This window comes from Aptenodytes forsteri, unplaced genomic scaffold (genome assembly GCF_000699145.1).
Source record: "Aptenodytes forsteri isolate BGI_AS27 unplaced genomic scaffold, ASM69914v1 Scaffold193, whole genome shotgun sequence".
Taxonomy (NCBI): Eukaryota; Metazoa; Chordata; class Aves; order Sphenisciformes; family Spheniscidae; genus Aptenodytes; species Aptenodytes forsteri.
The window spans coordinates 11,178,753-11,205,001 of NW_008795405.1; the positions used below are offsets into that span (position 1 = coordinate 11,178,753).

Genomic DNA, 26,249 nt, shown 5'->3' on the forward strand with positions numbered 1-26,249 from the left:
AACCTTGGAACCCAAGCCTGCTCAACAATAGCCTGGTTATGTGAAATATGCATGAAATTTTTTTAATTACAATTGCAAAAGCTGTTAAGAAAATTCAAAGAGATAATTTTCTATATTTTGACAGTCATCTGCACTGCAAGCAGTCTTGTCAGTTCTAACGTTAATTGCTGTTCTTTCCTCAGGAAATTCTATGCTTGATAAAGTGATAAAGCATCTATTTAAAATCCTTGCCCTGGAAATGATGGAAATTCTATTTTTCTCCTGATTTGCTGTGAAAGGCAGCTGCAGTATAACTTTTAAAAGTGAAACATGGAATGGTCTCTTGGTCTGGTTCAGTTCCAGAAGTTCAGTTATACAAGGACTGCTTTGCAGCAATGCTGGAGAAGTTTGTACTTGGACCCAATATAGAGTTTAAATGCACTCTGAAAAGATATAATGAGGGAAAACTTAAAATACTTCACCTAATAAAATAATTTCAGTGCGCAGATTCTACTGAAGTTATCACTGTGTTTATTATTACTCAGGGCCTGTATTTGTTTTGTTAGGGAGTACTCTGCTTACTCTGAATTTGAAACTCTCAGGTAGAAACTGAGTAGAGCAAGTTTAGGAGAAGGCACTCAACCCCTCAAAGCTTTCTGAAAGTTGTAGTTTATCCCTTGTCTGTACTTCTTCATCACAGTTAATAATGTGAAATGCTGGGTTTATTTTCAGAGCTTAGCTGGGTACTGTTTGAAATTTTAGAACAGAACTACCTGATAATATGTTAATACTCTTTTTAATGATGTTGAATGTAGTTGCAGATGAAAATAATCATTAGGAGAAGATTTTGCTGCTTTGCCCTTGCTTGAAGGCCCTGTTGAGGAAAGCACTTAAACATATACTTAAGGCAACATTTTAAGTTTTCCCACATGGAGATGAGTGTCAGCAGTCTCACATGCCTTGTTCAAGCAGGGCCTTAAAACTCTGTCTTCATACTGTGAGCAATGATTTTGGTTTCAGTGGTGGAAATATATTGCTCAGACTCAACTGTCAAAGTGAATATATTATGTTTGTTCAATTTGAATTTTGTTATGAATGGAGAAAAAAAGTAGGAATGGAGTTGTATATGATCTGTTTCTTCCTCCATTTAAGCACTGAGAAAATACATGATCAAAAAGTCTTAAATTTTAAATCCACAGTTGGGTTGTTTTGTGTGTGTGGGAGCATTATCCAGTGGGACACATCTCTTAAAGCAAACAGTAATATCCATTTAAAGAAGCATTGTAAATAGTCAGATGAGGAAAAATTGAATGCTTGTTGCTTGATAGCTCCATGTAAGAAGAATGGCAGTGAAGTTACAAAAGGGACCCATCTTCAAAGGCATGCTGGCTTCACGCTTCAGAATAATGTGCAGGTGGTATGCCTGAGTGGTGGGTACTTAGGAGGCCTGTTCAGGTTGCATCACCCATGAGGGGTGCTGGTGGTACACAGTCGGTGAATTTGTCTTCCTACGGTGAGCATGGACAGAGAGCAGTCCTCCATACTTTGCCGGGAGGAGACCAAGTTTCCTTCCTTGGTACATTGTATGTGAGTGAGATTCAAGTATACATTTATCACCTGTCAGCATGGGAATTTTGGGGTAGTATCTTACACTTCAGATGCCAAGTGTTTTGAAGAGCTTTCATGATATTTAGAGACAAAAAGGCACTGACAGTTGACACAGCGGATGAGATCCTGAATCCAAGTCACTTATGACTGATGTCATTGGGTCCAGAATTGTACCCTGTGTAGTGTAGTTGTGTGAAAAGTGCATATTGACTTGAGCAAGATCCTTAGATCAAGCAGTAATTGTCCTTTCAGTATTTATCTCATGCTGGCTTGTAAGATCAGGAAAAAAGAGTAGGTTTACATGTTGTCTGAGCCCCTGAAATACTTCTGCATTTCTGACTTGCAGCTCAGTTCAGACAAATGAAAAGAGGCTCTTTGGGAGCTCTGACGATGAACCAGCTAATGAAGAGGCAGCTGGAACACCAGTCTAGTGCTCCCCACAATATCAGCACTTGGGATACTGGTGAGCTGCATTTATTGTTCTTTATTTCCGTTTCCTAAACCAATTGCTTTCTGTATCAATCCATTAAAAAAGTGAGTATTTCTATTCTACCATTGCAGATAAGTAATCAATCTCAAGTCTAAAGTGAAACTTTATAGTGAATACCAGATTCTTCCCTGGTATGAATTGGAATAGTTACATATTTGGGAGGTAGTCCCTCTGATACAGTGGTGTCCCCACAATTTTGCATATTACTTGGATTATTGCCTGGCTTCATTGAATGAAATGGAAGTATCACTGTTGATTTCATTAGGTATAGGATTTCATCCCTGGTACATGGAATCATTTATTTGCATGTATGTTTACAATGGTGTTGGTACACCAAGGAGTTGTGCCTTGTACTAGCCAGTTTTATTTCTCTTTAGAGAAGTTTCTGCCAGCTCATGCTGAAAACCTGAAGTTTCTGTTTACTCACTGACCTGTTTTTTCTCCCTTTTAAGGTGAATGCAAAGCAATGAAAACTGAATTAAGCACATAATTTCCTCATTACTCAAGTGGTTTATTTGGTTTTTTTCGTCTAGAAAAGGTTTTCTCTTATGACCAAATTCATAGCAGATGTCACTAAACAATGAATTCATTCTGGTTTATCATAAATGCTAGATATTTTATTGCCCATCTTGAGGTTAGTGACATTAAGGAATCATGCTTCTTAGGAATTTATCAGCAGATCCAGATGCATCCAGAGAAAGGAATGCTTAAAATGTTATATGGAACTTAGCATGCTGAATGAATGTCTCACCACCAGTTCTGGACAGCTGAGGTAAAATTTTTGCTTAATTCAGTCTTCAGCGTCGAGTTCCATCAAACTAAATCTTGTAGCTGAAGAATGGCTAAAGGATTATCCTTTCTGCTCCAGTCTGCTGAGTAGCATGCTCAGCATGAGATCCTTAAATCATAAAGGTCAGAATTTGGCAATGATAACGGTGGTTTGTTTTTGTGGTTTTTTGTTTTTTTTTTTTGTCCTATCAGCAGGTAAGTTTATTTATTGAAGAGACTTAGCTGGTATCACCTAGTTTCTCAGGCAGGGGTTTAGAGATGAAAAAGTTATTGCTTTCACTCTGCAAGAAGTAGTTAGCCTGTATTTAAGAGGAACAAGTCAGTACTCAAAACCACTTAGGAACTCGGTCTTGTTAATCTTGTTTCAAGTCCACTAGCTTTCTCCACAACATCTATGGCTTTTTCCCTCCAACATTTATTCCAGCTAAAGGCCTCCAAGCATGGAGATACAAAGTAAAATGTTCTTTTCTGGAAAGCTTTGTGTCTCTCAGTCTCTTTTTCAACCACTAGTTTCAAAGTAAAATTGTTATTTGGACAGAAAACAGGGGTTTTTTGGTTTTTTTTTCAGGACAAATGCTCAGTGTGACTATTTCATTTTAATGTCACACCACAATTTTAAGACTCATTATACTCAGGTATAACAACTAGGAAATAGTCTTATCCCACATAAGTATATGATGCATGCTTTTTTTTTTTTTTTTTTTTTTTTTACACATTGGTAGGTATCATGTCTGTCTCTCATTTCTTATTTCAAACCACTCTTTTCCCAAGCTTGCTATCTGTAAAATAAAATAATTTTGTGTCTAGCTTCTGTCAGCACAAACTATACCTGACTTCTAGTCTCTTGGTATTTCTAAACACTGTCTTTTTTTGTGACTCATATATTCCATATCTTGTTGAATCTTTATGGCTAGCACTTCCTTTCTTGTTTAATGACACTTTTCTAAAATGTCATCTTTGGTATTAGGTTATCTGTGTCCTTTTTCCTTTGTGGGCTTCTTTAATCTTTCTCTCCCCCTCCCCTCCCCTTTTCTATGCTTAAAAAATTAACTCTTTTCTTTGTTTTTTCAATAGCTGTTGTATTTGTCTTTCTCTTGTTTTAACTGTTTAAGACCTGTGGTGCTGGTGACAGATGCTGGATTCATAGTTTTGGAGACTGATGTTCTGTATTTATTCACAGAGCAGATACAGCATGGAAAGCGGCTGTGCAGTGTCCCTGTTTGCCTAAACCCCGACTTGGAGGGAGCACCACTAAGAATCAGAGGTTAGTTCAGTGTCCATTTGACCTGATATCTCTGCTAAGTCTGCCAGGAAGGTTTTTTTGGTTAGTACCAAATGGTGCTGAATTTTATGTTCCATTCAGCTCTGTTAAAGCCCTCAACTGTCCTGCAGAATGTAGGTTATTGAAAAATTATTAGACAAGACATTTCATTCAAGACAGGGACAACTGATAAGAAGTACTGGCTTTCTGCTAGTACTTGTTTTGGCTGTCAACCTGGAAATAAAAGACTCTGTATGCAGAATGTGGTTGAATTTGTTTATGAACTCTCCTCCCTCACAGCCAAAATACATCCAGACTTTCTTACAGTCTTGCAATGTGGTAGTGACCTACCTTCTTTGCCTAAATCATGTTTTCTTCCTACTGTGTAGTGCATGAGAGACGACATTTTTATTTTGAGTTGTTAAGTCTTATTTCAACATTGTAACCTGCATCATGACAGCTTTTAGCATTTGTGTGCTGCAGTGGGACTTACATCTAGAGAACATGACAGTGAAACTTCCAAAGTCATGGTAGAGGTATCTTTATTCATCTGTGAGGGGGGAAAAAGACTGGCTAGAAATATGTGAAAATCTACTCCTATTCCTTGCATTCTGGATGGTGTCCTACGTTACTGAAGAGTATTCTGGACTTCCTGGAGTGTCTGTTCATATCCAACAAAATCTCGGGACAATTATGAAGTACTGAATTCTGTATGTAAAAGAAATATTTCCTTCCATACTTAGTAAAATGATTGTTTAAAACCTGTCTTACTCTTGTGAAACAAGCCCTCATCACTCCACATATTTTGAGTTCAGAAACGGTGGGAGCTTCTTAGATTATTTTGCCCGAGAGCTGATATTAAATTTGCTTTTTCTGCAGTAACTGGGATTATCTCATCAGAAATTCCATGTGAACCTAGCTTAGGTGGAGAAGCTTCCTCCTGTTTCCATAGTTAAATATTATCAGAACAGGCTAATGTTAACATTAAATCTGAATCTGCAGATTGAAGCAAACAGCAAGAAAGTTGATAATGGATTACTTAATCTGTGGTTGAACTGGCATCAAAAGGGTATTGGTATTCTTCTAAAAATTGGTTTACAAAATGAGCTTTTCATAGATTGGTCTTTAGAATGAGATGCCCTTGGGGACAGCTTATAAAAATAATGATAGTGTCTACCAGCTGAGCTCCCTGGATTCATTATTGGAGCTGAACTGTATGGGAACAGGAGTAATGCCTTCTCTTATCATGTCAGCTACATGTGGCAACCAAAAGAGGTATTTTTCTTTTCGAACTGAATCTCTCTCTCTGTCTTAGTGACCTGGAGAACGAAACTGCTAACAATATTTAAATCATCATCACAAGGCATCTCAGATGAATGACATAGCTCGTACATCACAGTAGCTTTGATCCAAGTTTCTGATGGCTCATGAATGAGTCTGATTATTCTTTGCAACCAGACTAGCTGGAGAGTTGCCTCTTCTGTATTTTTTTTTCTGCAATTGCTGTTGTCTGCTTAATGAAAACAAAGGGGCCAAGGCGGGAGAACCACCATACTGGAGAGATGTTTGACTGTCAGACTACCCCATATTGCTGTAATTCTGGAAAGCAGGACTCGGAGAAGACAAGAGATTGAATCTTCCATTATACGTAACCTTTCCTAGTAAAACAAGCTTCCATCAGAAATTAGGTGAACAAGAAGTGCCAAAGGCAAAGGGAACCTCATATGTTGGCATGATTACAGTGGCTATGCCCTCAGCTTTGGAGAATAAAGACACTTGTGAAGACTTTAAACAGAAACCATTTCTAATCATCAGTCCTCCAATATTCTCAATGTTTCTCAACTCCTTATGAATTATTTCTTCTAGCTGTCTTTTCCTGGTTTCTCTCCTGTGCCTCTGTTAGGGATGGTATGAATAGATTGATGACCTGGTGTTGAGACGTATGAACTTATTTCCTTCTTCATGTCACTGAGAACTATGAAAAGGCAATTCCCCAGAAGTACATGGGAAGACTTCAAATCTTCTGGTGTCCAGCCTCATAGCAACTGTAGAATCATCATCTCTCCCTAAAAAATGAGTAGATTTCACAATTACATGCACCTTCCTGGAATTTTTGGTCTTTGTTATCTTTTTCCTAAGGATTTTTTTAAGTGTTTTTTTTTTTAATTGATAGTTCTAGGTAATTGGAACAATCTGGCAGAAGCAAGGAATGTGCTATATATCCTTTTGTCGACACACTTAATTTCTTATTTCTATGCACAGTAAAACCATTATGGCTCTTCTTTAGAAGTCTGCTCTTCAAGCAGTTTGGATTTATGTTTAGTGATTTTCTTTGATTATTTTTTTTTCCCCTAATTGCCTTAAGGTGCCACAAAATCTAGCCTGCTGTCAGCACCCAGTATAGTCAGTATGTTTGTACCTGCACCAGAAGAATTTGCTGATGACCAGCCCACTGTGATGACTGACAAGTAAGTTCTTTTTCTGTTCCTTTGAAAGAACTAGTTGATCCTAAGGATTTTTTAAGTGTTTTTTTTTTTAATTGATAGTTCTAGGTAATTGGAACAATCTGGCAGAAGCAAGGAATGTGCTATATATCCTTTTGTCGACACACTTAATTTCTTATTTCTATGCACAGTAAAACCATTATGGCTCTTCTTTAGAAGTCTGCTCTTCAAGCAGTTTGGATTTATGTTTAGTGATTTTCTTTGATTATTTTTTTTTCCCCTAATTGCCTTAAGGTGCCACAAAATCTAGCATTGGAACAATCTGGCAGAAGCAAGGAATGTGCTATATATCCTTTTGTCGACACACTTAATTTCTTATTTCTATGCACAGTAAAACCATTATGGCTCTTCTTTAGAAGTCTGCTCTTCAAGCAGTTTGGATTTATGTTTAGTGATTTTCTTTGATTATTTTTTTTTCCCCTAATTGCCTTAAGGTGCCACAAAATCTAGCCTGCTGTCAGCACCCAGTATAGTCAGTATGTTTGTACCTGCACCAGAAGAATTTGCTGATGACCAGCCCACTGTGATGACTGACAAGTAAGTTCTTTTTCTGTTCCTTTGAAAGAACTAGTTGAACTTCAAATCGGTCAAGTAAAGTATAGATATACTTTATGGAAATATAAAGTCCATTCTATCATTTATCTCTATGCTATAAGTTTTTTTAATTTTTTTACTCCTAGGTAAACATTTTCTAAACCCTGCCAGCAAGATGTGCTTTTAAGTCAGTAGGACCTGTGTGAGTTTGCACAGGTGAAATGATGAGTCAGGCTGTTGCATGTGCACGGAGGGCAGGGGAAGCACTTTCCATCCTATTGTCAACCAAGGGTTCTTTGTGATCCATCAGAAACCACTTTTGCCTTAGGGGGGAAAAAAAAAAAGCTTTTTAAAATTCCTTTGGGTTTCTGTTGAAATAGATGACGTGATGACACATCAACAGTTACCAACATAGCATTTTTAATGCTGATAATCACTGATCTCGAAAGCTTTTGCAAACCTTAATTGGTTGATTAAAATGCCTCTAAAGGAAGTGTTAAACATAAGTGTACTCATTTAATGGAGAAGTAAAGCAGTCAGCAAGGAGCCATTCATCAATTTAGTCAAAAACTGGGAAGAGAAACCGTAAGTTCTTGCTTGTGCTTCTGCACTCAGTCCAGTAGACAGACATGCCAGGATGATCACTGGAGAAAGACAGGGCCATTGTGCAGGCTGTGACTGGAAGTGGACCTTATTGTGTGACGAAGTGAAGCATCCTAAAAGTTAGGCTTATCTTTGGCACTTCCTTTGGCCATTTCACCAAAACTCTAGCACCACCTATTAACATATAGACCAGCTGAGCTTGACTTTCATGACTTTGTTGCCATATTTTCTTTCTGTTCAGTAACAAAGGCAAGAAAATTGCCTGTACAATTCCATTAAGTTAAAATATCACAATCTGTTGGAGTCATTAGCAACTGATTGATCAAATTAAGCAGCCTTCCGACTGGGCTGAGATAAGCCAGTTTCCCACATTGGTTTGCCTTTTTTGTAGGTTGTGAAAGCCTGTCTCATCTCTCCTAAATCTGACATCCCCTTTATAATTAGACGTTACGGAGCCCTTTCAGAACTTCAGCAGTTTTCTTTGAGCATTTTAGGAAGGATAAGTGACTCAGCAGCAAATCTGCCCTGGGAAAGGAGACTTCTCTGAAATCTAAGGTTCTGTGCCCCTGAGAGGTCCTTTCATTTCTTTCTTAATAGCTATAACTGCTGTGGGAATCAATCGGATCATTGTTTCCTAATTGTATAATTTGTTATTTATAATTCATTACTGACAGGAAGGACAACGTGAAATTGTTCCATCTCTTTAAGATCATCTGTGAGTGTCATTGTTTGTGTCTATGCTGCTAAATAGAAGAGTGCCAGGGACTTGAGCCCTCGCCTGAGCCCAAGTTGCATGAACTGGCTGGTGTTCACATTGCTGAGGGCTAGTCTTCACTGCTGCAGATTGCTCTTCAGTAGTACAAACTGAAGCAGTCCAATACAGAGTGAGGGAATTAGCTACCAATTACCAATGAAGGTCCCAAAACAAGGCCTGCCCTGTGGCCCTCTTTCATTTGTCAGTGAAGAAACAGCCAGTGCAGCTAGTGAGAAGCTTCATTAATGTTTGAAAGCCACGGACTGTTATTAATTATAGAAAGATCACAATTACGTTATCTTTCTAAATAAATTTTGAATAGAATGTACTAAATAATAGTACTTTAAAAAGACATAATTATACACATATGTATATATAGTAATACTTCATTTGAAATTTGTTGATGGCAGTTTTTAAAACTGTTCTTTGCAGGTGCCATGACTGTGGGGCTATTCTTGAAGAATATGATGAAGAAACATTAGGCCTGGCCATAGTTGTGCTCTCAACCTTCATTCACCTTAGTCCAGACTTGGCTGCTCCTCTGCTGTTGGACATCATGCAGTCTGTAGGAAGGTAAATTCAGGACTTTCCTCTCTCCCTTATGATTGAAAGAATTTTGTGCCTGGAATTGGGTTTACATAAACTTCACTATATGAAGTAATATATTTTAGAACTCTTAAGTGAATAACATCTGGTTCTGTCTGCTTCTTTGTTACTCATCATTTTATCAATTTCTTATGTAACTTCTTCCACTGTCACTTCAATTTTGGGCAGCTCTGTTGATGTCCTTCCCTTTTACCCTCCAAAGGGAGGTCCCAGCTCAGGAATCGCTCTAGCTTGTCCCACTGTAAGCAGCGATGTGAAGAATTAATTCAGTTTCTCTGCAGTACCCTTATCTTCCTTGAGTGCCCTGTTTATTACCTGAACAGCAATCGATGCAGCATACTCTCTGGTGTGCTTCTTGATCCTGTTTTATTTGAAGAAAAATTTACTGGCAGCTTTTATTCGTTCTGCTAGTTGCTCCTTGAATCGTTTTTTGGCCTTGCTTCTTGTTGTTTTACACTGGTTTTGTCAGAATTTATGTTCTTTTGTGTTTTCATTTGAGACATGACTTCAGCTGTTTGAAAGAAGCCTTCTTTTTTCTAATAACTTCACTAATCTTTCCTTTCCTCTGCTCACTTGGAGTCTTTCTTAACAAGTGGGGTACCTTGGCCCTGTGCTTCCAATGTAATGTTCTTAAACAACTTCTGTGTTTCTTGTAAAGACTAATTCTCTTGGCTGCCCCTTTTTGCTGCTTTGATGGAGTTTTTCACTTTTATGTAGTTCCTGCTTTAGAAATTATGCACAAATGTGGTCAGCTTGTCTGAATTTTGTTGCTCCTGGAGGACTGTTGACTCCTAGGTATGATAATTCGTTAGCATACCTGAAGCTCTTCTGGCTGTTCAACCATATTTTGTATGCTAATTAAGACTAAGTAAAGAGTTGCATCTCCTTATGAGGGCTTCCTAACCAGCTGCTGCATGAGATTGTCTCTAATAAGGTCTTAAACATTTGGTGTCTATTATTTTTCTCGTGACTTTTACCCAATGTGCATGGGATAATTGAAGCACACCATTACTATTGTATTACTTGTTGTTGCTGCCTTGGCCACTTCCACAACTTCCTGCGTAAGAGGTGGGAGTGATACGTTGAGGGTGTTTCAGAATAAATTTCTGAGCAGCACTAGAAGTGCAGAAATGATGTGCAGCTCTGCTTTCCCATGTTCTTTTCAGTGACTGAAGTTAAAATTGGTTGACTGTGACTTCTGCAGGGGCATGGCTCTTCACAACCCTGCCTCTCCACTACCTCCCAATTCCATTTAAACACAGCAGCTATTCAAGTCCTCCATTCCCATTAATTGCAAGGCTGCAGTTCCCTGCTGTCACTGCTAATGAACTCTGATGGAGGCAAAGTTTCTAATATAGACAGATGCTATCCATTCTGTGTGATTCTTGTAAATACAGCAGTACTACAGCCACGGAGAGTAAATCATTTGGAAGATAAATTATCAAAGGATGAGGGCCAAGCGGGCTACCTTTTTCTGTGCTTTGAGGAAGAAAAGCTGCACCTTTGGAGTGAGACAGCTGATTGTTTTAGAGCAGCAGATGGCATGCAACATGGGGTATTCCTGGTAAATGTCCTATGTTGTTCCTACTGGCTGTCATTTCTGACAAATTTGAAGTCCAGTAAGAGGGTCCCCACAAAGGAATTATTTTGAATACATGCAAAATAAGTAGCATATACAAGCAGAGAGGCATTCAGGTGCCTCATGTATATAACCTGTCACTGTCTTTCATCAAGCAGTGCCGTATCGTTACCTCGAAATACCCATCTGACAGCAGAGGTGAGAATGAATTAGACTTCTTGCATTTTTATTCTTAGAAAAAGAACTACTACTTTCATGCTTAGAAGAGGAAATGAGTTAGGAAATCCAGGGTCTTTCAGAATACCTAAACATTACACAGAAAGATTTTCAAAAGTTATTTGGGTACCCACAGGTACAGATAGGCATCTATTGGGATTTTCAGAAGCAAAAAAGTTCTGGGTTCAAGTTACTGACAATTAGAGATAGACATGTTTATAAGACTCTGGCATGCACTTAACTTTATGCTCTAGTTCCTGAATCAAGATTTTTGACTTGTTGATTCTTATTTCGTTGATTTCCAGTGAGATTTAGGTTTCCAAGCATCAAAGCCCTGTTTGAAAATGGCATATAGGCTCTTGAGTTAGTGAGGAGCTTTGAAAAGCTTAACTTCTGTTCTTAACATGTACAAATTTAAACACATCCATTTACTGTCTACTGTCCATTTACTGTTCTGCTTTGTGGTCTGCAAAGTGGAGGTAATGATGGGGGTTCATGGCCTTTGTGTAACAAAATATTTGGAGTAGTAATGATAAATACATACAAGCTGTAAATTTCAAAAAGTTTCAGGTGCTCCCAAGCGTTTAGTGCAGTTCATGTCTCATGAAGTTTTTCCAAAGTTAGAAACCAAATGTTTTATTTATCATAAAAACCACACTTGCATTATTGCATTCGAAAGGAGAGAAAAACTTTGCATAGGACTTTGATTTCTTTTAGAAGAAATATTTTATGCCGTTGTATTTCTACGCTTTAGTAGATTCTTGAAAATAAGTGTAATGTCCATTGGGCATGTGATTAGTCTCACTGCATTCTGTAGAAATCCTCATGTGCTTGAATGTAAGCAGATGCTACAGTTATTCCAGAATCAAGGTCTTTATTGCTTGAAGGTGGCCTCAGACCTGTTTTCACCCAGAATTAGCTTTGCACAGCAGAATTAATATGTTGTATTTTAGCGTGGACTCCTCTTAACAACAGTGGAGTCAGGGGCTCTAATGAGTTTTTCTGATTTATGCTGGGACAACTGAAGAGAATATAATCTTCAATCCCCTGCACCATCCAGCCGGAGATTATTGCACGTTGAAAGTATGCTGTGTTCCCAGCTTGTCATGCATCATTAATGAAAATCATCATCCATTTTGGTTTACACTGATGTATTCGACTGAGCTGCCTTAGGGTCCTTTTTGGATTTTGCAGTGGTTACTAGAGAAGAAACTGTCTTCAGAACAGAGGCTGACAGAGGATTGAGCAACAGCTAAATCCAGCCTAAAAGGATTGTGAATCAAAGATAAACATTGAAGGCTAGATCATCAGCAGATGTAAATTAGCATAGCTCTATGAACTTTCTATTTACACATATCAACTTATACCAGCTGAAATACTGATGCACAGCAGATGAAAGTAAAAAATGCGTGGTATTTTGTATATGAGAGATGCTTCCAGTGTACATATTTATAATTGCTTTTCAGTGGCTTTTAGTATTAAAGGTGTGTTGCTTTGATATTATGAGCCCTGATTCTATTCGTTTACATGTCCTGGATATTGAAGTGCATGATTTTGCTTTAAGACTGTGTTCAGTATTTTCATCACTGAATGCCCATATTTGGCTTCAAAGTCTATATTTAGGTACTAAAATAAATGACCTGATTTTTAAGAACCCAGTATTTCTCATCTGACTTTGTAAGAGCTTGTAGGTACTTAGTGTTTCTGAAATTAGGCCAGTTATTTAGGTGTCAAAATCTGGAACTAGAAGCCTCACTTCAGACTGCTAAGTAGAGAATTTTGGCTTAGTCTATGTGGCTGTGTTAATCAGAAACAATTCAGTCAGCAGGCAGCTTCTGGCAAACTTTTTTTTTCTCCAAATCCCTCTAGGTTAGTAATTATCCATGTTGTGCATGTAAGGCAATAGTTATACTTCATTATCTTCATGCTAGTGCAGGGAGGCAAGCAGAACTCTCTTTAGAGCTGTTAAGTATTTGTGAGACTGCAAGACTGAATAAGAGTTTATATGTCGTGCAAACGTGATTTGACTGAGTTTAACTGCTCTTCAGAAGACCTTTTTGGTGACATTTTAAGCGTTCTTTAAAATTCTTGTTTATTATTTAAAAAAAACCCCGATACTTTCTAGGCTTACTTAAAAATAAGCGTATGAGCTTCACTTATTTATTTTTTTATTTTTATTCCAGGTTGGCATCAAGTACCAGTTTTTCTAATCAAGCAGAAAGGTATGGCAGCAAAGAATACCTTGGCCAAAATGCAAAATGAAATCTAAACCATCATCCTCTCTGGCCTTGAAATCAATTAAATTTAACTTTTTACTTTTTAATTTAAGGTTTATGAGTAAGAGGAAAAACCTGTCCTTTCCCACTTGTTTCAAATATCTCCTGTGTTCTGAAGATGAACCAGGAACCCATATTCGTATGTATAGACCTTGAAAAAACAAACACAAAAAAGCGTATGAGCTTCACTTATTTATTTTTTTATTTTTATTCCAGGTTGGCATCAAGTACCAGTTTTTCTAATCAAGCAGAAAGGTATGGCAGCAAAGAATACCTTGGCCAAAATGAAACAATTAATCTAAACCATCATCCTCTCTGGCCTTGAAATCAATTAAATTTAACTTTTTAAAAAATTATTTAAGGTTTATGAGTAAGAGGAAAAACCTGTCCTTTCCCACTTGTTTCAAATATCTCCTGTGTTCTGAAGATGAACCAGGAACCCATATTCGTATGTATAGACCTTGAAAAAACTCAGATTCAGACATAATTCAAAGATGCCTTCTGGTTTCCACAATTTCAGTGCAGCTTTTTCTAGCTTGTTCTGTGTTCAGTATTTGTCTTGATAAACTATCTCCATACATTCAATCAAATGAATCATCCTTGGCTATGGAGAATCCCTGGTAGTGATGTCTCATTATGTAAATCAGATGCTGAATAGGATAAATTCATTTTGAGAAGCTGTAAAAAGATGTTAAGATGTGCAGTTTATGAGTAAATAGATAATACTCTAGCTTTTTAAATGAAACCATTCATTTTATGAATGATTAGGAAGTACTTCATCTCTTGAAGGAAACTGCAAGAGACATTAGTATTGTTGTTCATGTGTCTTATGGTAAAGCCAAGAACCTCATCCTGTATCACTGAAATACACAAGATGAGAGCAGGATTGTATTGCAGACTCAGATGACTCACAAATAAAACGATGTGGAGAATCAGGAAAAATGCAACAATTTATTGAGACAAATACTTTAGGTATGTGTACATAACTTTTTCAGCTCTGCATAGTCGAGCTGAAGTCAAAAAATCAAGACGCTGAACTGTTTTTTGGGATCAGGACAGTTCTGCTTTTGACTGTCTCACTCATAACTGAACACTTCCATAATTAAAAAGAATAGGATCATCTTTATTTTCTCCATGTAGTCAGCTTTGAGAAGTGTTACATCTGCAGTGCAATTTCTTTATTCTTCCCTTTCCTTCCCTTCATTTCAGCATGATGATCCCTGGAAATGCCGCAGGTGTGGCCAAGCAGTTCCTCCGTTGTGTGTTCCATCAGCTGGCTCCCAACGGCATCTTCCCCCAGCTCTTCCAGAGCAATATTAAAGGTAATATGTGGTACCAGAGTGCATTTCTGACCCTTTCAGTTACCTCTGTATGGACAGTCAGTGTAAAAATGTAATTTGAGTTTCAGATGGAAGTTTTTTACGGACCTTGGCCACGTCTCTTATGGACTTCAGTGAGCTGAGTTCCATTGCTGCTCTGAGCCAGCTGTTAGAGGTATGTTGGCAATCAATCAGCTCTGTTAATGGCGCTAGTTTTATTAGCGTTATCAGGCATATTGGATCATTTCTCCTCATTCATTAAGAGTTCAAACTTGCATCACCAAAAGCAATGTGAATTTTTGTTTTGTCCTCCCTGGAAGAAGGATTAGGCTGTCCACACCATTTTCCTTCTGGGTTTTGCTCTCACTGATAGGTTTTTCTATTTTTTTTTTTTTTTTTTCCCCCCCTCAGACCAGCTCCTGGAGCTGTCCTACACATTGGTAGTGTGGACCATCCCTTCCCCCAGCACTATTTCTGGTTTTCAGGAATATTTCTGCTCATACATCTCAGTTCTCCCTCTCCCCTGTATCTGCTGGCAGTTTCTCTAAGTAGTCCAAAGATTTATTGCCTGCTTTTCACTGATTGTCTTCTGTGCACTTGGCTTGTTTCTACTGTAACTTTTATCTTTCCACTAGCACTAGTCACTTGCATGTATCCTGCTCTTCCAAGAACATGGCAGTTGCTTCATACAAAGATTTTGACATCACTTTAAAACTGCTTATGTCTTTCCAGGCCTGACCCTAGTACACGAGCCAACAAAGTATACGTGGTCAACTGAACATTAATGAACATAACTTGTTGGGGGCAATCCACTGGTGAATACTTTACTAGTTCTGCTTTTTTTACTGCCTGCCAGTCTAGGCAGCTTATGAGTTAGGACCCTGCTTATAACATTTTGGCTCAAAATCTTTTGGTCAATACTTTAGGAACTGAACTAGACTTAACTGTCACATACACAGTTCAAATTCCCTGCACAACGTTTTATCATTAGCATTATAGAAGAGGTAAGTAGTATTTGGTCTGAACAAATTAACCTCAGCATTTCCAAATATTGCTTAAGGGACCATTTCTGCATGTGTACAGTTGTTTACAGTTCTCGTTTTGTTTCCCAGGGTTTAAACAACAAAAAGAATTTACCAGCAGGGGGTGCAATGCTACGCTGTTTGGAAAATATTGCTACCTTTATGGAAGCCTTGCCGATGGATTCTCCCAGCAACCTCTGGACCACAATTAGTAATCAGTTTCAGACCTTCCTTACTAAACTCCCTTGTGTTTTGCCACTTAAGGTATGATGTATGGACATCTGAAACGAGCTATACTGCCATTAGGCAGGATGTACCGAAACAGTGGGAAAGCTGTGGATGAGAAATTGGAGTGGGTTGTTGTGCATATTTTCTAATGATTCAACTAATGTTTCCAGAGGACTGGATTTATTGTATGTCTGATCCATCCCTTTAATTATATTTTCCGTGGGTAACAATAACAACTCTGACCAGAGTACTCTTTGCCTCTTTGTTGGCTTTTTTCCTCTACACTTTCCATGCCCTGTCTTTGTCAGATTAGAATACTGCATGTGAGAGAACCAGCATTTTGGCAATAAAAATCCATCTGGTTTTAACTGTTAAAACAAAATAAAACTCTCAAGAAGAGCAGCACCACCTAATTAATTTGCTGAAAGTGCACAATAGTCAGACAGGCAGAGAGAACTGAGACTACTGGGAATTGAGCCTAGCCTGTTTGGCTGACCAGGTTGTAGTTCTGGCTGTAATCAGAATATAGTTGCAGAAACTGAATCTAGAAGCTTTGGGCTCTGATTTCTGAGTGCTCAGAGGACATAAAGAGGGTTCTTATCTCCTGGTGTGTATGTTTCCAGATGTCTTTTCAGTAAACACTGAAAAGTAAAAAACTTTTCTGAGTCTTACCAGTAAACATGGGATTCTGATACCCTTATTCTGACTCTGTTTCCTATGGTGTGAGTGAGCCCAGTGGTAATCTCTTCTGTGCAAAACAGTGTTGCTCAGTATGAGCTGAGGGATCCAAAATCTAACTTTGTGACTTATAACATTGTCTTTTAGATTGGGTGTCACCACCAAATTACATGAGTGATATTAAATTCCTTGGCACTATTATGCAATAGTCAGATCTTGAAACCTCTTTAGGTTTGGTAAATTGAGGCACTATCCTGCAGCACTTACTAAGCCAAACAGGCAATAACCATCCCCTTTGCATACTAGCCACCCCAATCTGTTGCATCTTGTCTAACTGAAATAAATAAAAAGAAATGAATTGGATCATAATAGTTCCAACTGCCTGTCTGCCATTCACAGAACATTTAGATGGAGTGTTTACTCTGATTTCCCTTTTATTCATGGGAGGTATCATTAGTGATACAAGTAAAACAATTGCTTGCTTCTGAACGTTCCATCTCCTGTTCCTTCCTCTAGGGTCATAAATGACTCTTTGCTGTTCTAGATGTTTGCAGCAGGGATGAGGCAAGACAATGGATAGGCCCTGAAAAGTACCATTCACTGCTGCAACCTGTGTGGTTTACGCAGAAGAAAAATCAATTACACCATAAGGAACAACTTTAGAGGGGCCTCTGGAGCAGCTATTGCCAGGGCGCATTCTGATGTTATGGGGTGTGAGTTGCAGCCCTGTCTTGGAGTGTGGGGGGAAAATGTCGTAGCCCAGGGCAACCACAGAAATATAACATGAGGTAGATGGTGCGTACCTCCTGCTAACCCACTCTTCCCCCCTCACCCCCCCATCCATTTTTATTACAGTAGAAATATATTTCTAGGAAACTTTTGTCATAAAAGGGGTAAAGTTAACTGTTCTAAACTAACCCTTTAGTGAAATTTTCTCATCTCAAGGCCCATGCTGTGGTATGTTACCACTGAAGGGATATGATTGTGTGTTCAGGAATAAGCCAGTTTAGGCAAAGTAAGTAAAGATTAATCATCAGGAATCATTTTTCAGACTTCACCTGTATTTTATTCATAGCTGCTACCACTAAAAGCAAGACGTGCACAGAAAGGTACTAACTCTGTTTTTTGTTCTTTTTTTTTTTTTTCTTCTTTCCTGCCTTTAAATATGTCCACAGTGTTCTTTAGATTCTAGTTTAAGAATCATGATTTGCTTGTTGAAGATACCTACCACTAGTGCCACCAGGGTAAGTTCTAAGAAGACAAAGCTCTGTTGCCTCAGATTTAGCCAGCCTGCACTATTCTATGAATGTGTTCTTATCCCCTAGCTAGGAAAGTATTATATATAAGCATAAAATTGTGCAATCCGATTCTCTTTGGAGAATAAGAGCTTTGGAATCTAGGTTACAGTAAAGTGTGTGTGGGCTTACATTCCTGTGTGGGTGTGAATGTATATCTTCTTAAAGATTTGATGTTCTCTTCTTTTATCCTCCTCTTTTTTTTCTTTAAAAAGAAAAAAAAAAAAGATAGTAATGAACTTCCTTAGAAGTTCTGCAGTACAATTCCACTGAGATCAGTGAGGTTTTCCTGCATAAACACTACAGAATCTCTTCTATCTCATAAGCACCGTGTCAGAGGTGAAACTGTTTTCTAATTTTTTGCATCTAACTTCTCATAAAAGCATGAAGGCAAATGCTAGATAGAATAGCCATTTGACCGAAACAGTGTAAATCCCAGCAAGATAGCCTCTGAGCTAAAAATAATGCTGTTCCATTTTCAGTGTTGGAATGCTTTTTGTTTTGCTGTGCAAGCAGTTATTGATTTCTCTAAATCACATCATTGCAGAGTCTTCTGGAGCCTTTTTCAAAATTACTAAGCTTTGTAATTCAGAATGCTGTCTTCACTCTGGCCTACCTGGTGGAACTGTGTGGTTTGTGCTACCGAGCCTTCACTAAGGTAACAATGAGACTATATCTTCCTTTAGGGACAACTGAAAATAGGACAGACAAAGTCCTACTTCCCTCAAGTGGTATATTTGTAAGTAAAGATGAAATCAGTGTCAAGTTTCAGACGTGTCAACAGTTTTAATGTAGTTTGGCTAATCAAGCAGTGATCATGATTCAGTGCCTTTTAATAATACTGAGTTTCACGTTCACAGTATAGACACAGATAAAGGGAACCTTCCAAAAACATTGCTCAGAAAAGTATTTTGGTGTGATTTCATGACTTGGAAATTTTTTTCTCTTGTAGAGATGGTATCTGGTGTTCATGCATGACTTAAAATGTCTGTACAGTCATATCTGTGCACAAGTTTAGCCGCATACCTTGTGCAGTAAAAAATATTCCTGGTAGTGCCTTTTGAGAGCACAGCTGTGAGGGGAGGCAACAGATAGCTGAGTAAAATGGAAGACTCCAAGTTAGGAGCTTCCCAGCTTAGATCCTGTTTCATTCTGTATTAGGTATCTTATTATTATGTATTATGCTTTGGCGTGCATGGCTGTAAGCTGTGTAGAAAAGAGAACAGTATGTATGCACCTTTAAAAAGTTTTTAAGATTCCTGGATGAAAGCTATGGTGTACAAATAACACTCAGTTATTACTCAAATTCATTTTTGTAGCTATTGGTGAGAAGTTGAATAACGACAAAATCCACAAAAAACAATCAAACCTTTTACTAAGGCCCTATATGCTCCATTATGTAGATTATTAGGGTACTGAGCAAAAGTGTTGCTTCAGCCACTAAGTGCACAGTTTTCCAGCCTCGATATGTTTGTCAAAACAGTAGTTAATCCTCAGGAAACGTTCTCTCATAAGTAGCTACATGATTTTCTATATTGATAATGTACAACTGGGACATGCATTGCTTCAGTCTTGATAAGACTTAAAATATCACTGGACAAACAGTGAAGAAAAAATGATAAAAGCAATGACACTCTCACAGAAAAACTGCACCACAGGAAAATAAGAAAGTTTTTACCAGATCTAATGGTTTGAAGCATTAAATAGAAACTAACAGTATGTTTAATTACAGCAAGAAAATACTACCTTTTTTGTCTCATTTGAAAGAGAAGAGCTTATGAAAGAAAATCCTGAATACAGAAGAGACTGTCCAGCTTTTGGAAGTAATTTGAGCTAGATCTATAGTTAAGGCTTTGGGCAAGGCGAAGTGAGAAAAATGTTAACTTAAAGTCCAACAGTGGGGGTTTTTCACTGAAACAAAAAGCCCTATTTAAAACTGAAGCAAAGATATTCCTATTGCATTTGTGGTCTGATAAGACTATTTCATGTATGCCTGTTCAAGCAAATTGTGAAATATAGGAAATGTTTCACTCTCCTTGTGCTCTGCAGTTTCAGTTGTTTCAAGAAAAAACCCCCATGCTTTTCTTGCATGCTTCCTGGTTCAATGTTCTATTAATATATTGAGTACCTAATTGCACATAGGAGGCTTGGATTATAGTGCTTGGTAAAATCTCCTTCTTGATTTAGTTTAATGCAACCTGGTGACCCAGAAATGGAATCATTAGTGAATGGTCTCCTGCAATTTATAGCCACAAATGCTTAATTTAGTGAAACTCCATACTGCATTATCTTTGTTATTTCTGAAAGCTTACCATGGTTTTGCATTAGAAATATCAAATTAATGACTGCTGTTAGAAAAAAACAAATCAGTTGTGATGTCTGTGTTTCTCTACAGTGGAAATCACTGTAGCCAAGTAAGAGTGTTGTTTGTGATAGAATACCACATAGAAGTGAATTCCAGAAGGAATATTATTTGTGAACATTGAAACTATTCAGATTTAATTACTTGTTTTGCAACTTTGAATGTGCTGGCTGGAACAAAACACCAACTTTCAGCTAAGCTGTGGAGGATTCTTGTCTTTTCAAAGACCAAGCCACTCTGACATGCACTTTGTAGAGGTCAGTGCTGTACAACCACTCCATATCTTTTTTTAGGAATATCTCCATTTCTCTTGTCTTGGAGCCTGAAGACTCACATCAATCTGATACTTTCTTGTCTGAATTTCTGTTCCAGGTCAGCAATTTGATTTTTTTCAGTGCCTTTGGAATTCTCAGTTGAGAGTAGCATCTCTTCTGTGGATTGTAATCGTCTTATCTTTCATTTTCCTTTCAAGTATCTTAAGGTCCTAAATGGACACTTTTTGGCTTTCTTATCTCTTACAGCTGCAGAAGCTTGAACCTAAACTTAGCCTTTTGCTAGCATTCTGTTGACCTTTATTAAATAAATGCAGAATGCCACTGAATTGGACATGACATGATTTTGCTATTGAATTTTTTTAAAGAATCTTGAAGTGGCTGATCTTCAGTATTTGTAATTACTGTAGTAACAACAGAGATAAAATAAAGAATTTTGCTTTATACTGGCTTACTTGGAGGATAGCATACCACTCCATTAAAGAACCAAATTTACTATTATTACTAAGTTTGGGCCCTGAGATATTGCTAGAAACAAACTTCAGTAGTTTCACGTTCTACACATAGACCTCTGGCAAGTCACAGTTTGAAGGTTGCAAGGCATTTTTTTTATAGGGATGCATAGATATTCGAGAGGGTTAATTTGGCTGAACAGAGGCTAAAGGGGTTGTATTCTTGACTGTTTGGTACCAGGTTTACACATGAGTTGTCTGGGCATTATTCGCATGGAACTAATACCCATTTACAGCTCTATTGCAGAATATAAAGTTCTTAAAGTATGTATAAACCATGTTTATCACCAGCAGAATGATAGGAGTAAGTAGACTTCGATAGGAAGGGTACTCTGGGCTATTGACTTCAGTGTCATCACTCCTGATTTACAGTGCAGGAAGCAAGAGGTCAGGTGTCAAAAAACATTTTGCTTGATTTTGCTTCATCTCTCTGCACTGCATGTGCTTAACAAACATTAAAAGTTTAGGCTGTGAGATCGGAGACTTCTTTGAGAAAGAGGTAACTCACTGTTGTATTATCCTTAGAGCCAAGGAAAGCTGGGATTCATGAAGGCTATGCTTCCTTCCCAATGTTCTGACAAAGCAATTTATAATGGCCCAGTTATATCCTGTGTAGCATAGGTGTTAGTCTATAAAATAGCTGAATGCTTTTGAAAGAATTTTACCTCTCTCCTTTTCCAGTATGTGCAGGCTACTGTACTGGGTTACTGATAGGAATTTCTGTCCAGTGTTTCGGAGGATGTAATTGTCAACTGTCTGAGCCTGGCACTGCATTATGTATGTGCCTCAAGACTGTGAAGGCATATGACAGTGGGAAGGGTCACTCTTGCTGGTGAATTCTAGCAAGTAATCAGGGTCTATTTGCACCTTGAGTATTGTGCACCGTTCTGGTTCCCCATTCCCGACAGAATATAGTAGAATTGGAGACAGTTCAGGTAACAATAACAAGAACGATCAAACAGTGGGATGACTTCCACATACAGAGCGACTAAGTTAGGGCTCCTCAATCTGAAAAAGCAACAACTGATGGGAATGTGAGAGAGGTCTGTAAGGTCGCAAGTGACCCAGACAGGCATGGGTAATTTCATGCCTGTACAAGAACAAGAGCATATTAAGTTTGTAAGAACCAGTGTCAAAGCAAGTAAAGGGAAGTGGTTCTTCAACAGTGTCTGACTCCTTGCCAAGTACTGTGGGTACTGAAAATTGACATGGGTCCAAGAGGTCAGTGGACACAAACGTGGAAGAAAAATCCACTGAGAGTTATGAATTATACAGAAACCACACTGAGCTCAGAAGTTCCCTGAGCTTGAAAATAGTTGGTGGCTAGGAGAGCAGTAGTGGGAATTATACATGCTTGCTTTGTTTTTATTCTTTCTTTTGCATCTGCTTATGACCTTGTTGGAGGTAAGATACTGAGGACATTTGTTCTGGTCTGACCTCTCCTGGATATTCTTATATTGTATTATTCTTATCAGAGCACCACTCATGCAGGTGGGATGTGTGACTTTTGAGTGCTTGTCCCCTCAAGTAATGGTTTCATAATACAGCTGAACTGATCCAGTGTTTGCCGCTCCCCTAAGGGATTTTTTTTTTTTTTTTTAATTTATTTTGGAGTATTTGCTTCCTGTGAGTTTAGCTGCCTAGACTGCAGCAGTGTAGTCAGACAAGGACCACTGCAGTTTGGGGCCCATTCCATCAGCTAAATGTGTTATCTGTCTGCACACTCCATCTAATTGAAGATCAGACTCTGAGCTTGAAGTAAGGTCTCTTGGTTCATAGACGGGCATCGTAATGTCCATGAAAGACACACCATTCTGTTGTTTTGGCACCTTCTCCCGTATCAGGGGCTGATATTTAAAATCTGTTTTCATTAAAAGGTATGGGGGTGCTGTGGAAGAGTGCTGGTTTTGGCTGGGGTAGAGTTAATTTTCTTCATAGTGGCTAGTATGGGGCTATGTTTTGGATTTGTGCTGGAGACAGTGTTGATAACACAGGGATGTTTTAGTTATTGCTGAGCAGTGCTGACACAGAGTCAAGGCCTCTTCTGCTTCTCACACCACCCCACCAGCGAGTAGGCTGGGGGTGCACAAGGAGTTGGGAGGGGACACAGCTGGGACAGCTGACCCCAGCTGACCAAAGGGATATTCCATAACACATGACATCATGCTCAGCAATAAAACTGGGGGGAAGGTTGGCCGGTGGGCCGCTGCTCAGGGATTGGCTGGGCATCAGTTGGTTGGTGGTGAGCAATTGTTTTAATTTATATTACTTGTCCTTTCTTGTTTTTTTCTCTCTCTTTGTTATTTTACTTTTCATTACAATTTATTACTTTTATTATTATTACTACTATTATTTTATTTTGATTATTAAACTGTTCTTATCTCAACCCACGAGTTTTCTCACTTTTACCCTTCCAATTCTCTTACCTCCCATCCTGCTGGGGGCAGGGAGTGAGTGCGCGGCTCTGTGGTGCTTAGTTGCCAGCTGGGGTTAAACCACGACAGTCCTTTTTGATGCCCAAGATGGGGCTCAAAGGGTTTGAGATAATAACAGATTGACCAGAGCGTATTAAAAGGGATTTATATCTGTTAACAGTTGCAGGTTATGATATTGATTCATCTGTTCTCGATATTAATTTAATCTGATCTGTGCCATGCTCTTCTTTTTGCTGTATGTGTTAAGGATTGGTGTTGGCTTTTGCAGTTTGCTGTGCTCTGTAGTGATTAGTGATGATTTGCCTGGGAGATTTGTTATTAAAACACTGACCTTGAGCTTAATCTGGTATTTGGGCTCTGTACTGAAGCCATTACTTTATTTTGGGTACCATCTCATGGAGACAATTAACAATTATACTTCTTCCTCCGAGAGGTTTTTTGTGGAGGAAATACAGAATGGCACCTTCGCTTCCTTCTTCTGTGATGTTTTCTCCCTTGTTACAATAAGTTCTCAGTATCTTGAACATCCGGGGGTAGTTAAAATACTTCTATTGGTATTTCTTAGGAGTATTGCTTGGGTTTTGTCTAAGGTTAACAAGCAATTTGGGAATATGACCCAGGCTCCACGGGAGTATGGTCATGGGTGGCATGGTATGTGGGAGAATATGGGCAGGTATCTAGAGAACTTCTCACCTCCGATGGTCTGGAACTTCACTCCCGAACAACTACAGGATCCTGATGAAGTGATAGAATGCTTGAAAAAAAAAAATGCTATGGCTATTCCAAAGAGGCACAACTTGCCACACTGTGCTGGGCCCTGGCCAGCATCTACCAAACACGGCTCGCTATTATGCAGCACCCTCAGGGAGAAGAGAGGGAAAACATACCAACAGATGCTATGGCTGAACCAGACACTATATCAGTCGCCACTATAACTAAAAAGAAACAATGGAAGTGGAAGTCAACTTGTTTAGTAAGGGATGAAGAAGCTTCTCCTAAGAGGGAGCAGGAGAAGGAATCAGAACAGGCAGTCTGTTCTGCAGCAGAGCAGTCACAAGAACAGGAGGAGGAAGAGACTGAAATCGTAAATGAGACAGAAACCACCCGATACCTATCCCTAAGTGAGCTGCGAGATATGTGAAAAGATTTTAGCCGTTAACCAGGTGAGCTAATTCTCAGCTGGTTACTCTGTCCGATGCTGGGATATTGGGGCCAGTAGTCAGGAATTAGAGGGTAAGGAAGCCTGGCAGCTAGCATCCCTTGCTAAAGATAAGGCCATTGACAAAGGGATTGGAAAAAAGGCAGGAATCCTCAGTCTTTGGTGGTGACTCCTGTCAAGTGAAGGACAGGTATCCCTTCAAGGAAGAACTTGTAAATTCCCGAAACAAATGGACCAAAATTGAGGGAGGTATCCAGCATCTGAGGGAATTAGCTGTGTTGGAGGTGATCTATAACAACCTGGATGACAACCAGGCATCCAAAGACCCGGATGAAATCCGGTGCATGCGGTCCATGTGGTGAAAATTTGTACAGAATGCACTGATGTCATATACCCACACCCTGGCGATAATGAGTTGGTCAGACACAGAGGCACCCACCATAGATGAACTGGCCAGACAGCTCTGAGAATACGAAGATAATCTCACTTCCTCCATGTGGGCCTGTGTCTCGGCTGTGGACAGACTGACCCAAAAAATGTCTGAGCAAGCTGAGAAGGATAGGTCTTCCTCACGCACTCCAACCAAGGCCTCAACTGTTAAGAGTCAGCCTTTTTCTGTTTAAGGGAAAGGGTACCGGTGGTTCACACCACATGCAACCCTGTAGTTCTTCCTGTGTGACCAGGGGGAGGACATGAGGAAGCGGGATGGTGAACCTACCTGGAGACTAGAAGCTCGGATACAGGAACTGCAAGGAAAAACAACAGCCAAAAAGCATCCACCCAGGAAAATTACTGCTCCGGTGTCTGTTGGGCAGAGTAGAAGGGCTGATCATACTTCTGACCCTGATGAAGGGACTTCTGTTTTGCAATTACAAAAATCAAGTAATGAAGACTCAAACCAGGAATAGAGGGGCCCTGCTTTCGGCCAGGTGGAGGAAAGGGACAACTGGGTTTACTGGACTGTGTGGGTTCGATGGCCTGGCACATCAGCCCCATGGGACTATAAAGCTCTAGTGGACACTGGTGCACAGTGTGCTCTAATACGATCAGATTACAAAGGGGCAGAATCCATCTGTATTTCTGGAGTGATGGGAAAATCCCAACAACTGTCTATGTTGGAGGCTGAGGTAAGCCTAACAGGGAATGAGTGGCAAAAGTATCATATTGTGACTGGTCCAGAGGCTCCATGTATCCTTGGCATAGACTACCTCAGGGAGAGGGTACTTCAGAGACCCAAAAGGGAACCAGTGGGCTTTTGGTATAGCTGCCTTCAGTACGGAGAAGATTAAACAGCTGTCTAACTTGCCCAGTCTCTCAGAGGATCTATCTGTGGTGGTGTTGCTGCGGGTTAAAGAACAGCAGGTGCCAATTGCTACCATGACAGTGCACTGGTGACAATATCGCACCAATCGAGACTCCCTAGTTCCCATCCATAAGTTGGTCCAGTGACTGGAGTGTCAAGGAGTGATCAATAAGACTCATTCACCCTTTAACAGTCCCATATGGCCAGTGCAAATATCTAATGGAGAGTGGAGGCTAACAGTGGACTATCGAGGCCTGAAAAAAGTCACGCCACCGCTGAGTGCTGCCGTACCAGACATGCTAGAACTTCAATATGAACTGGAGTCCAAGGCCGCTAAATGGTATGTAACAATTGATACTGCCAACACGTTTTTCTCGATCCCTCTGGCAGCAGAGTGCAGGCCACAGTTTGCTTTCACTTGGAGGGGTATCCAGTACACAGGGGTGGAAACACAGTCCTACCATT

At 39.2% G+C, this 26,249-nt stretch overlaps 1 protein-coding gene across 1 annotated transcript in view; it reads left to right on the top strand.

Moving 5' to 3' along the window:
- Window positions 1-26,249, top strand: part of UNC79 (unc-79 homolog (C. elegans)) — a 124,491-nt gene that overhangs the window by 64,865 nt on the left and 33,377 nt on the right. The window contains exons 32-41 of the mRNA XM_019472480.1: window positions 1,934-2,050; window positions 4,047-4,130; window positions 6,493-6,595; window positions 8,955-9,095; window positions 13,107-13,145; window positions 14,409-14,521; window positions 14,608-14,693; window positions 15,631-15,804; window positions 17,622-17,690; window positions 18,289-18,399. Of these exons, the coding sequence (XP_019328025.1) occupies window positions 1,934-2,050; window positions 4,047-4,130; window positions 6,493-6,595; window positions 8,955-9,095; window positions 13,107-13,145; window positions 14,409-14,521; window positions 14,608-14,693; window positions 15,631-15,804; window positions 17,622-17,690; window positions 18,289-18,399 (1,037 nt within the window). The remainder of the gene's footprint in view (window positions 1-1,933; window positions 2,051-4,046; window positions 4,131-6,492; window positions 6,596-8,954; window positions 9,096-13,106; window positions 13,146-14,408; window positions 14,522-14,607; window positions 14,694-15,630; window positions 15,805-17,621; window positions 17,691-18,288; window positions 18,400-26,249) is intronic.